A 13,893-nucleotide genomic window follows, 5' to 3' on the forward strand; every position below is an offset into this window, starting at 1 on the left:
TTAGAATCATCAGCGGAAAGAATGATTGGTTTACTCTGTGCATTCTAATAAGAAACCTATCTAGAAATATAGCCCATATTTAACTTCACCTCCTGGCTCAAATGCTCTTGCTGGGATACTGGATTACAGGGCTCCATCCTCCTACCCCAACCTCAGTAAAGTTCTGGTGGATGACTAACAGTAATGATGTGGCCTTTTAGCTTGGGGACAGTGCAGAATTATTGGAGAATCGCCATCAAAGTTGTGATGTAGGCCAATGTAGAAACAGCCAATGTAGAAACAAAAATGTAGCCAATGTAGAAACAAAAATGTGGCATGGTAGTGCTTCTAGAAGATACATAAAGCCACTTCAGTGAAACTTGGGGGTGAGCATAGTCAAGACACGCACACTAACTACTGCATTCCCCATAGTCCACCTTGGACACATCCAACCCATCTCTTGTCTACGATTAGTTTATTGGACTTTGTCCTTAAACTTTTCCCGTCATACAGAATAACCTCATACGGTATTATTAAATAGACAAAATGGAAAACATACTACTGACCTTTTGACCTCTAGGACCTTCAGGGCCAGCTGGGCCCCTCTCACCCTAAAGAGAGAACAAGGAGACTATTTGGAGACTGCTCTTCTCATTACATGCCAGCACACTAGGGGCCCACCAGCAACAACAGAAAGAGCCCCACAATGGAAGAGTCCATTTCAGTGGGCAATGGATGGGAAGCTACACCGCCTCAAGGTTTGAGCAACGACACACAAAAAGAAAAAAGTCAGTGACGAAAATATTGCAGCAGTGCTAACACCTTAAAGGCCACATTCACTGCTGACTGAAACGGGCTCAACTCCACTAAAGGCAAGGGGATTGCTTCTGCATGGCTCCCATTTACGCTACCAGCCTGTTCCTGTTATGTCTTACAAAACCCTGTACTTGAAAGGGGTGGTAAAAATTGCTGCTTCATTTTCTAGGTTGATCTCCAGAAGCCACAATCAGGATCAAGATCCAGTGAACTGGGTGCTGACAAAACCCCTAAGACACAGTCCTTTTCCCCAACAAGCTTACAATCCAGGAGAGGAGTCTGTGATCCTGACTGGCACTGCAGGTCAAGCACTATGCAAGTCCTCTACTAGATCCTACTCCCAAAACCAAAGGGTCTGGCCAGGGAGAAGACACAAAGGCTCCCAAAAGAGAACAGAGAATCTCTCACCTTTTCTCCAGCAGGACAGGAACAGTTGAGGGTGTTTGGGGGGCCCACTTGTTCACTGCCAACGGTGGGTCTTATTTCAGCAGGTGGCACTTCAGTAACGACCGTCACCTGGCACTAAAGCCAAACAGCTCGTGTCATTATCAGGTCTTCCCTTTTAGAAACCTCATTTGCCTTTGATCCACTTTATGGAAGCCAAGTTGGTATTTACTGAAATATGTTGCTAACTATGCCCGGATAGCTCAGTGGTTTGAACGTTGGCCTGCTAAACCTAGGGTTGTGAGTTTAATCCTTGAGGAGGCCATTTAAGGATCTGGGGCAAAAATCTGTCGGGGGATTGGTCCTGCTTTGAGCAGGGGGTTGGACAAGATGACCTGCTGAGGTCACTTCCAACCCTGATATTCTGTGATTCTATGTTGAATTCCAGAGACTTGGGGAGCAGAAGAATCAAGAGTTTGGTTGGATTTGGGGTTTTTAAAACTGCCGGTGAAAGGTACCAGTCTGGACCGCGCAAACCTGCTTATCCCGACAATAGCTACAGCAGTGACTGAGGCACTGCACACTTCTTCCACATTGTGCTGGTGTTTTTTGCAATGCAGATCTCTGCCCCTTGGCAAGTGGACTGAGATACTAACTAGCAATGTTGCTGTCTTAGCTCGTCCCATACAGCAGCAATAGGAAACACACTGACTACTTTTACATGGAGTTTTTATTCTTCAATCAGCAGTTGAACCCTTCAGATTTTTCTCTTTCCCACGATAGTTTGACAGGGGAAAGAGACATGGAAAGGTTTAATTCTTTATACTTTTCACTTTTTCAGTAAACTCATCATTGTCATGTTACCAATTCTATGGGTTTGATTCACTACCTTTATAATATCAGACTCACACAGCTGCAACCCCTTACTTGGATAATCGATCTAAACTAAGAGTGTCTGTGTATATATATATATATATATATATATATATATACACACACACACACACACACACACACACACAAACAAAACAACATCTTACTGGTCCAGAGGGAATATCACAGCAGGTTTCCAGCTCGGCATGTCGGGAATCACAGTAAATTACCATCCGTTGAAGATCAAACTAGAAAACAAAGACAGACAATAGGGCCATGTTTCAGCGACTGTGAATTATTAATGCCAACTTGTGCCTAGTGTTTCGATACAAAGAGTGCAAACAATACAGACAAAGGCCAGATCACGATGGTTCTGGGGGTTCCATAGCTGACATGCATCCTTCTCTGTCAATACGCCAGCAGTCTGTGAAGGGCACTATGCTAACGAGATTCTGACTCTCTGTGTTCATTAAAGATCCTGTGATGCTTTTTACAAGAATAAGGATGTATATTAACCTCTGTGTCCTGGCCAAATTCCTATCTGGAAAGTTACATTCTGTCTACCTAAATTCGCCCCGCAATTTCAATTGGATAGGATGGCGTTCATTGTGTTCAACTCACATAGTCATTTCCCCCTATGGGTAAAATGCTACTAAACCATTTTACATGCACACGCCATTCACTTTGCCCAGGCCCCTTATAACTTCAATGGAGTTACCGCTGATTTACATGCAGGTAAGAAGAGAACCAGACCCAGTGTAAGTATCTTGATCTTTTCGCTACGACCAAGCATGGTACAAATTTAATGCCGGATGTATTCTCTGTGCGGTGAGGACCATATTCTGACGTTGCAGGAGAGGACTCAGTGATTTAATGAGTCTTTCCTGCCTCTAACTACTACACATGAAACGCCTTGTAGGGCCAGGTTGGGACAGCAAAGAGACGTTCAGATGTTGTTAGGTATTATGATTTGCCGATTATGTTTGCGGGTGATCGATACCCGTGGACATGGTTTTAACAATGGCAAGCTCAGACTGGCTGGAAGGATGAAATGGAGCCCCCTTTTTGTATCCCAATACTGCACACTTCAGTACTCTGAGGTTAGAAGATGGAAACCCTGGTATCTGATGAGATGTCAGCCATTCTCAGAGAATTAATCAAACGCAAAGATTCAGGAAATGACAATGAATAAAGAGAGGGTTCAGGGAGAGTGTGACACCAGAAAACCCCATCATCCTTGCACAGATGGACATCATTCCCTTGGGAATGAATCCGCAGACTCAGTACTTACGTCTATGGGTACGCTGTCATACAGGCGTTTGCCAATCACGGTCTTCCCTTGAATGTCAATATTTTCTCTGTCTTCAATAGGCAATGTCTGCACTAGTTTGCAGTCGATGTAGAGGGAGACGCTCTTGGATTGAATGCTGAGGGCGATCTTATGCCAGTTGCGGTCAAACAAATCGCTGACTCGGGCATTTCGAAAGACCACTCGTACTGCGTCCTTGGTCAGCCCAATGGAACTGTACTCCACGGCTTTGTTCTCTCCATCCAGGCGGATAGAGACCTGGGAATCAACAGAAAGAACGCTGCCGATACAACACAACTTCATTCTCCGTACACTCGTCCTTTCACATAAACTGTACGCCAAAGTGCTTTACAGAGTCAAAGTTACTAAGAGCAGAGGGGAAGGGAAAGAGATATAAGCAGGATGTGGGGGACATGCCTGAAGATGGGACAGGAAATGAGATTGGAAAAAGACAAGGCATGTTAAAGAGGTTAGATGATGGCCTAAATTACCTACCATTATGACTAAAATGACCAAGCCGTGACAAAGAAGGAAGGAGTATTGAATGACTGGACTCAAATTCAATCACGTTTTCAAATGAGAGAGAAAGAGCCCAGTTTAATCTGTAATAGGTAAACTCCTATCACCTCTAGCGTTGTGGAATTCATACTCGACCCACTAATTCTCTCTCTTTCTCTTTCCAAGGCCATTGATATGAGCATATTGTTTCTCATAATTCCTCCATCGGACCGCTCAAGTACTGTACATAGTAAGCCATGGATGTAGGAGCAAGCAGATAAAAGGTAACATTTTCTAAAGCACCTAAGTAACCGAGGAGCCAAAGTCCCATCTTCAAAAGTCATTAAGGCATTTAGGAGCCAGAGGGCTGGTCCACACTAACCCCACACTTTGAACTAAGATATGCAACTTCAGCTACGTGAATAATGTAGCTGAAGTCAAAGTACCTTAGTTCGAAATTACCGCGGGTCCAGACGTGGCAGGCAGGCTCCCCCGTCGACTCCGCGTACTCCTCTCGCGGAGCAGGAGTACCGGCGTCGACGGCGAGCACATCCGGGATCAATTTATCGTGTCTAGACAAGCCGCGATAAATCGATCCCAGAAGATCGATTGCTTACCACCGGACCCGGAGGTAAGTATAGACGTACCCTAAGTCGTATTAACTTTCATTGAGACTTAAAGCTTCTAAGTGACAAAGTCATTTTGAAAATGGGACTTAGGCACTTTTGAAATTTTTACCCATTGCTTTCCGAACTTCAGGGGGTCAATTTTTCAGCTATGAACAACAGGAAATGACAGATTGTCTGGTATATAGGATTCGGAATTAAGAGAGTATGGTTTCACAGTAAGTTACATTTCCTTTTATCAAAGATCAGCTGATAATTTATCAAGATAATGATATTAACCTTTGTTTGCTGGCTGACTTAAGAATCTAGCTAGCCAGCTAGTTAGGTTCTTATACTACACCCATCCCCTGTGCTGCCTGAGTGTCTCGAATATCTCTCCACATCCTTTAGAAGTTCAAATCTGAAGGAATAATAATATGTAGCAGTGCTAAATCAATCAGCACTGGCAGCCCACTCAGGAATCACCAGTAACTCTGTAACAACAAACTAAAATGTACGCATTAGGCAAAACAAAAAACCCACTCCCCCACCCCCACACTCAAAACAAAAAAGACAACATGGTGTGGTGTTAAAAAACCTATATGGCAACAGATGATAGATTGCACTCATGATGAATTGGGGCTATGTACGTATAACATATGAATTCCGTTTTTTTACTGTGAAGTTGCATTATGAACAACTGCAGTATCATGCGTGTCTATATGTATGTGGATCCACCAAAGTCTTGCAGCTGGTACACACCAGACAGGGACAAAGGGAAATACTTAAGGTTAATGACAGTACTTTTACTATACAAAGGTTATGCTAAAAAGCAGTTCAAGCCTTGGAAAACCATTCTAGCTTATGACTCTGAATGGAGGGGGGGAAGGTAGGAACAGTGGAACTTACCAGGAATAGAACAAAAGAGAAAAGGTCACCAAGAGGGGTTTAAATAAGAAACACACAGAAATAGGGGGAGCCAGAGAGGAAGCATGAAGCAGGAGACAACAGGGTCACAGAAGCTGGGTAAGGGACTCCATGAAGGATGGACCACCCATATATATAAGGCAGGGCACAACAATGCACAACAATGGGTGGCCCCGAAGCACTCCCAAGTGAAGGGTGAGAGATCGAAAGTGACCTATGTTGTGTTGATTGTTTTGTGTGATCCATACTCTTCTGTGCTCTGTATGATTAGGTATAAAAGAACAAACGCATTCGACTCCGTGCAAAGTGTCAGAGTGTGTGTGAACTGCTTCCCAACCGCTGTGTGCCTCTGAAAGAGTTCAATTGTAACCGGAAGCCTCACACCTCTGAGGTGGAGCTGTGGGGCAGGGTGTATTTAAGTAACAGGGTATCTTGGGGGGCCTAGGGAAGGTAAGCTGAAGAGCCCCATTTCCCCATTTCCAAGAAGAGGTAACAGACTATCTGGTGCCCGCATGGGGTTTGTGTAGGTGAATTAATGTTTGTAAAGCATTTGCAGATTATTTTTTTTTATTTTATCTGAAGATCTGCAGGTGCTTTACAAACATTAATTCACCTACACAAACCCCATGCGGGGTAGGGAAGCATTATTATGCCCATTTCACAGGGGAGGAAACTGAGGCAAAGGGATGTTAAGTAACCTGCCCAAAGTCACCTAGGAAGTCTGTGGCAGAGTCAGGAAGAGAAGCCACTTCTCCTGAGGCTCAGTCCTGTGCTTTAACAGTGAAGCCATCCTCCCCTGTTCTGGGGCAATCAGTCATTTTTTTATAAAGCACCGGCTGAATAAACTTATTGAAAGACTCAAAGTGCTTTTGAAAATTAGGAGAGTTTCTTTTCTCTGCCCATTTCCTCCTAACCCCAGCCACTGCCTGAGCAAACCTCCTTCCCAATGTAAACCATGGGCCGTGTCCAATTTTAAAGGCAAAGGTTCTTCGGCAGAATGAACTGAAAGAGTGTCAGTCGAAAGGAATGTTCATCAGTCCATTCGGAATGGGGAGTGAAGGGTTAAAGCGGCATAGCCAGCTTGTGTGGAACACGGCTGCTCCCGAAGGCTGGAAAGGGCCCATACCTGCGGTATGCCGTACTTGTCGATAATCTGCCAAATATACCAGTCTTCTCTCCTGGAAGCCTTCCGGAATTTGAAGGTGGCTACAAAGGCATATTCATCAGGCAGGCCTTGTGGGAATACACCCCTGGGGAAGAAGAAGTGAGAGAGAAACGTAACCGACAACAACGAAGAGCAAAAGACTCCAACAGAAACCCCTCCGTGTCCTGGCAAGATTTTCCAAAGCCATGATGTAGATGTTTAAAAAATCTGCTGTATCTGGCAGCCAGTAAAAAGACAAACATGTGTCTGCTCCCCTCCATCAGCGCATGCCAGCTTTAGCCTAGAGGGGCTCTTCCCCATTCCTGTGGTGAGGAGATGATTCATTCCCAGCCCTCATCCTAAATACCAAAACCTGGGATTTTGCAGACTGTTCTACATCATGCTGAACAGGTTGTGTTTTCCCTGATGAGGTACCCCCCCCTCGGTGCCTAGCTACCCAGCGGATAAGTGAAGCATCCTGTCTGGATACCCTGCTGCAGTGGGGGCTTTTCACATCTGAAAGCAGGCAGGCAGAACTGACACATCCTGTGAACGTACTCAACCGGAGCAGCATGAAAGGATCGTATCGTATCGGATTCCAGACAAAGCAGGCACTGCTTTTAGTGCCAGCCCTGAAGGAGACGTTACTGTTCTGTTGGCTTGTGGAATCGACTGTGGTTTCTCAAAACACACTTTGCAAACAGATTTAGCAGAAATGTACTCAGTGCATAGTAGGGATGTAAAAGTGTAACTGGTTAACCGATAAGCATCAGTCTTATCGGTTTCGGACGGGTAACGATTAAACTCCGCTGCCACCCTGCGCCTGGAGTCCTGGCTGCTGGCCCGCACCAAGAATTCCGCTGCTGGTGCATGCCCAGGGTTCCGGCTGCTGCTCCATGCCCGGGTCCTGTCCCATGCCCAGGGGCTTTGCTGCCACCCGTGCCCACCATCCCTGCAGCAGAGTCCCAGACACAGAGCCAGCAGCCAGGACCCCAGGCGCGGGGCCGGCAGCGGGACCGCCGGCGCAAGCCAACAGTGGAGCCCCGCATAAAATGTAGGGGTGCTGCAGCAACCCTCCCCCCTCACAGCGCTAGTTCCCCACCTATGTGAACTCCTTAACAGTTAACCGTTGAACCAGTAGAATTTTAATAGGTTATACGGTTACTATTTTTAAACCCTATTTACATCCCTAGTGCATAGCTTGCCTCGTAGGATCGGTACCCATCTCTGAGACGACAAAGAATCAACCTTGTTGCCACATGCGTCGCAGGCACCAATGAGAACCCAAAAGCCTTAGCAGCAATAAATGAAGGGCGAAGCCCTGAGGAAGCTGTTTGTATTGGTAGCGTCCCTGACTTTGCCCAGAGGAGTGGGAAGAGTGGGAGCTGGGCATTCAAAACTAGAGGCCACCACTGAAAATTCAGGCTGCAGGAGTTTTAAAACATCCAAATGTTTTTTTAATAAAAGCCACCTCAAATAAGTATTGGGTTGAGTTTACAGCAAGGATTCAAAGTCATTCATGCTTCATGCAAACCAATTCTCCCGTCGTTAGCTTTCACTTTGAATTTCCTGATTTGAAGTTAAGCCCTTCAAGATAACTGAACAGATAGTACGGTGGTTTAGACCATTATTGTTGCTTCTGCTATAACACACACATAAATGGAACACCCGCAACGAACCCCAAATTCTTTCCCAAACACCAGATTGAAGAAGACTTCTGGTAGTCACTACGTAGCAGCCATTACTCCTACCTCCTTGTACGCTGTGACAGATCTCCAACAAAAGCAAGACCTTGGACCCCAGGGAGAGTTATTTCTGTCTGGCTTATCTCATCATTTTCTACATGGCCTGTTAACACGTTTTAACAGCTGCTCAGCTCCATTTCCACACAGCTAACCGGAGGCCTTTGCAGTGTAACACCTACTGCTTGTGTGGCCGGAAGGAGCTCCCAAGGAGAGCTGCAAGCGCTCAGCGCCTCTGAAGAGCTGGCCAGCATACGAGCGTCAGATTCTGGCTCCCTATTGGAACTTTACAATACCCTTCTTCCCCTAGGGAGACCTGGGACCTGGCCACACACAGTCAACTCCTGTTTGCTAGCTGCTCACCCAACTGCCCTTCCCACCTGACATGGATTCTCCTGGTGCCAGCATCCTGTCTCTCGCACAGCAAAAAAGAAAGCCCAAGAGTTCCCTCCCCTCCAAGTTGTGGAACCCACTGTAATTCCATATCACAAAAGAGCAGGCCCCTGGGTTGCCACTGTCCTGCCAGAGCCTCAGTGGAGAATAAATCTGGCATGAAAGTGGCAACAAGAAGCCACAGAAGCAGTGCAGAGGAGGTCTGGTGAGGGACAGCCAGGTCAGTCACATCAGTCCTGCCACTGGGCACACAGCCAGGCCCCGTGCACCTTTGACACATATTTGTGTGAACTGCCTGTCGCACGACTGTCTGCTTTGTACATGGGTTTTGTTTGAGTTCTCTGAAGAGGAAAACAGGGCCCTTTTAAATTGCTGACAGATTCAATTGGCCTTCCCCCCCCCACCACCCCATTCCCTAGCGAACCTTTCAGAATAATGAGCTAAAAACCACAAGGTCTCCATTCATTTGTTTCAGGAGAGAAGTGCAACCCAGTTGGTGCTTGGCCATAAACCCCCCATCCTTGCTGGAGTGCTGGCATTGGGAGTGCCTCCTATATCTAAGCTCCTGAAATGCTGCCTGTCACGGAGTATGGGGGACTCAGGGCCCTGCACCCCCGGCTTCCTGCGATTCACCATGACTTTCAGCCAGCCAGTAAAGCAGAAGGTTTATTTAGATGACAGGAATACAGTCCAAGACAGGTCTTGCAGGCACAGACAACAGGACCCCCCTCAGTTGGGTCCATCTTGGGGTCTCAGGGCGCCCCAGCCCCTTGCGAGGTCAGAGCCCCGTCTCCCTCCCAGCCAGCTCCCCAGCCAGCTCCTGAAAACTCTGCCTTCAGGGACCCCTCCCACAGCCTTTATTCAGTTTCCCGGGCAAAGGTGTCACCTGGCCTTTAACCCCTTCCTGGATTCTCATGTTACATGCTCAGGTATTCTCCGTTGGTTAATCTCCCATCCCCCAATGCAGACTATCCTAGCCACACTCCCCTGTCAGCATTCAAAGACCACAGTAAGAACAGTCCCAGTTCGTCACACTGCCAATTACCGTCTGCACTTCCATTCACTCTCCTCGCCTGCCTATCTTCCTGACTCTTCTTCCATGGGCGGCAGTGGCACCCTTTGCTACCCTACTGGTCCTGTCCTGACCATCCCCCTCCTGCCTTCCCTCCTGTCTTGTTCCTGATTCTCTCTGGGTACATCTACACTGCACACACACACACACACACACACACACACACACACACACACACACACACACACACAAACNCACACACACACACACACACACACACACACACACACACACACACACACACACACACAAGTCAGTGAGTCTCAGAGCCCAGGTCAACTGACTCAGGTTTGTGGGGCTCATGCTACAGGGCTAAAAATAGCAGTGTAGCTGTTCCTTCTCCAATGGCTGGAGCTTGGGCTTTGAAACCCAGGGAGGGAGGGTTGGTCTCAGAGCCCAAGTTCCAGGCTGAGTGGGAATGTCTACACTGCTATTTTTAGTCCTGTAATACAAGCCCTGCAAGCCAAAGTCAGTTGACCTGGACTCTAGGACGTGCCGCCATGGGTTCATTTAATTTTTTTGTTTGGTTGGTTTTTGGGATTTTTTTGCAGTGTAGACATTCCTCTCTCTCTCCTGCTGTTGTCTCCCCCTCTCTCTGCTCAGCTTCCAAATCCCCCCCGGTCCCGGAGCTGCTATCCCCCTTTGTTACCAACCACTTGGGCTCCCTACCCTACATTTCCTCGCTCCAAGCCCTGGGCACTTTCTGGTGCCCGAAGCTCCTGTTCTGCCTGCTGTCCTCTCTGACCCCGCTCCCTGGAAACACAGCAGGAAGTGAGTTAGCTCAGCCTCTGTTATAGGAGACAGCTTTTCACCCCCCAATCCCCTGGCATTCTGACTTTTGAGTCCTAAGCCCATTACCTACTGCTCTGGCTACACTTCCCATCCAGTCCATGTAATGAAAGCCAAGCAGACCAACACATTGTCTCAGTTAACTTAGTGCTGGCAAATGATCACACTGACAGCCCTGGGGAGAAGATGTCCCTCGTATTTACCCACAGGACGAGCATAGCATTGGCAGGCGCATCTCTCTTACTGGCCCCTACCAAGGCCCTGATTCAGCAAAGCATTTAAGCACGTGCTTCATTATAAGTATGGATGCAAGTCTCATTAAAATCAATAGGTCTTAAGCACAGGCTTTGTTGAATGGGACGTGCTTAAAGTTTAGCTTGCTTTTGAGTGCTGGGCTCATGTGTTTGGCCCAAGTGCTTCCACTCAAACTTGGAAGTGCCCAGTGGGGAAGTAGGTAAACGAACTTAACCTAAACGCCACATTCCCCAAATGAGAAGTGGAAAAATTCCGTTTACGCACGTTTACCTTGATTACTACTGGATGGGTCCATTCTTGGACTCTCTACTAGGACTGCCTGTGCGGCTCTGTGGAAATCTCTGTGCTAGGAACTGGGCTGAGACCACTGACTCATTACACAGATGCTTCTGAACAGTGCATCACATGGATTTAAAGTGGTGGGAAGCTGTAATAACCTGTTACCGGTCCCCCTCAGCCTCAGCTGCAGCTTTCAAGGCTCTGAAGAACAGGCTGTAAGTTCTTGGCAGACACAGCCTTTGTGACAAAAGCAAACGTAAAGACACCTCTGTTGCTCAGAAGGCATGACAAAAGCTGGAGCTGAAATCCTTTGCCCCTGTGTCTTTTGTGGAAATGCAATACCTCATAAATAACGAGCGCTCTGTTGATGAGTTTTCATTTATTTCCCTGCTAAAAACATTGATGTCCATCAAGTGGCTCAGTTGGGTATTTGGGAATCCAAGTACTGTGAGTGCAGTCCCCAGAAATGTTTTATTTCCCTGCCTTCACCTGAAGCTGAAATGAGCTCATGATCCATCCTACAGAGCATCTGAAATCCTGCTTTACGGGTTGCCTGGTATCCACAGGGAACTTGCTGTTGATTGCTGAGTTTATAATTCTGAGAACACAACCGGTCACAGAAGAGCTCTCTATAAAGCTCCAAGCTGGGGGAAATCCCTAGTGTAGCAGGTTAGTTTATGAGTTAATTAACCCAAATTCAAGCTCAGGTGAATCGCAACCTCGGCATACAAAAAATGAGAACCCACATCCAGAGGGCTTCCTGGTTCCTCCTCGATTTCTCATCACCTTTCATTTGCCATAAGAACACCAAATCCTCCACCCACAGCCATCACACCACAAAGAGAAACATTAGCCAGATTTCGTTCCCGACACCAAACGAAACAAAGGTGTGTTGTTTGCTTGTGTTTGCGCAGAATTACTGACATTTAAGATATTTTGGAAATTAGTTGACAAAAATTAAACAAAACACTGAAACGTGAAGGAAACATCTGTAAACCCAGACTTGTAGGTCACTGAATATTTAGGTCATTGAGCCCAATGAATCAATTCCCGCCCAGCCCAGCAATGGCTAATATTCACTCACATCTGATGGCCATTCACCCATCTATCTGAACTGAGGCTGGTGGGTATCACTCTATTTCCCTATTATCTACAACATGTTCATCACCAGGGCCAGATTGCACCTTCTGGCCACAAAACCTGTGGAATTAGGCTCTTGGGGAGGAAATCTCCATGAGAAACCTGTGGAGATGGGGAGATGGGGCTTGCTCCCCTGCGGAATAGGCTGTGGGGCTCACTCAATAACCCTGTTGATCTCCTGGGAAATCAGCAAGAGGCCAGGTGTGGGCCCTTGACTGTGGGCCCTTGACTGACTTGTGGGCTCTGTGGCCTGACGCCCCACCACCACACACACGGTTGCCAAGGTTCCAAGTCCCCAGCAGCTAGATCTACCTATGAACAGTCCACTAAAAAGGAGGAGCTTGCTGCGGAGGGTGCTTTGGGAGAAAGACAATAAAACTGCAGCTCCAGGTTGAATTGTCTTTCTTCAAAATCTCTGCAGGGCTGGAAGGAGGAAGTTGTGCTGTACTGACCACTCCCTACTTCTCTGCCCCATGTGGATCCCAGGGCCCATTGAGTGCTTTCTGCAGCATCCAGGGAGACAGTGCCACAGAAATAGTATAGGGTGCAGGGAGATTTATGCAAGGGTCTGCGGGGCATGATTTCCCCCTTTATCAGGCTCATTCTCAGGGAGCAGCTGTCCACTTCACAAAAGCCACTACTGCAATTCTAATCAGAGAGGCCAGTGACTGAATGAGCCATGGAGACTGAAATACCCTGTCGGCCGTAGAGGTGGTCCATACAGGTTATGTTTGAGGCACCAAGGAAAGTTTGCACTGCTTTTGCCCACCCTGCATCCTAGGACTCAGTGCAGCAAGGCACTTAAGCACCTGCTTAACTTTCAGCAAGTGCTCAAGTACAGAAGGACAAGTGCTTTGCTGAATTGGGGCCCTACTTCTGCAGATGAAGAGGAGTTCACTCTCCGGGGCCACCAGTCTGGCACCTTTTCCGAGCACAAAATTCTCACGTATAACTTTTTTTTTTTCCAAATGGAAACTAAAACCATTTAAATATATTACTCAGTAAATAAATTAATTAGTGTCTAATTATGAGAAGCTGCCATGAATTGCTTAACACTACTACTAATTATTTGGAGGAAGGAGTCTTTGTTTTAGTGCTATTCCTAATTTCAGTTCCTGGTTTTATGTAGGTATATGTGATTTCATTTTCCTTGAGTGATGTTCCCGTGGGAATCTTCCTGGAACCCGCCATACCTTAGGCTGCGGAAGACAAAAATGGAATATACTAAAACCTCCTGGAACTTGAATTTGTTTTCCTTCCAAACTGCAGGGGCTTGCAAGTTAAAATACAGAAGAAGGGTGAAAGTCGGCAGGCCCTTTTCTAATTTCCTTTTTTTGGTTGTTTACAAAGGGAAATTTAGTAATTCACAAAAAAACCCTGTTTCAATACAAATAGTCCTAGGGAGAACAACACTGCAGCTATGTTAAACAAAATGATGCAGCCTGAGCGGAAGCAATGCAAGAATGCCCCAAGTTGCAATGCTAGTGAGCCCCTGGCCTATCCTGGAAGGACCACGTCTATGGCTCAGAATGTAATGCTAGCCCTTCTCCCAGTCAGTGGCTGGCAAACATGCCCTCATCCAAAGCCTGTTGAAGTCAATGGAAAGGCTTCCTTCAACTTTAGTGGATTAGCCCCATTGTCCACAAGGGTGATGACCCGTGTGAAATGTGGTAGTTGGAGCTGTGATG

The 13,893-nt window shown here is 46.8% G+C and overlaps 1 protein-coding gene across 1 annotated transcript in view; it reads right to left on the reverse strand.

Annotated features, from left to right (window-relative positions):
- Nucleotides 1–13,893, reverse strand: part of COL22A1 (collagen type XXII alpha 1 chain) — a 302,778-nt gene that overhangs the window by 168,751 nt on the left and 120,134 nt on the right. The window contains exons 6-10 of the mRNA XM_034763665.1: nucleotides 6,518–6,641; nucleotides 3,344–3,619; nucleotides 2,220–2,300; nucleotides 1,204–1,317; nucleotides 546–590 (exon numbers count right to left, since the gene is read on the reverse strand). Of these exons, the coding sequence (XP_034619556.1) occupies nucleotides 546–590; nucleotides 1,204–1,317; nucleotides 2,220–2,300; nucleotides 3,344–3,619; nucleotides 6,518–6,641 (640 nt within the window). The remainder of the gene's footprint in view (nucleotides 1–545; nucleotides 591–1,203; nucleotides 1,318–2,219; nucleotides 2,301–3,343; nucleotides 3,620–6,517; nucleotides 6,642–13,893) is intronic.

This window comes from Trachemys scripta, chromosome 2 (assembly GCF_013100865.1).
Source record: "Trachemys scripta elegans isolate TJP31775 chromosome 2, CAS_Tse_1.0, whole genome shotgun sequence".
NCBI lineage: Eukaryota > Metazoa > Chordata > Testudines > Emydidae > Trachemys > Trachemys scripta.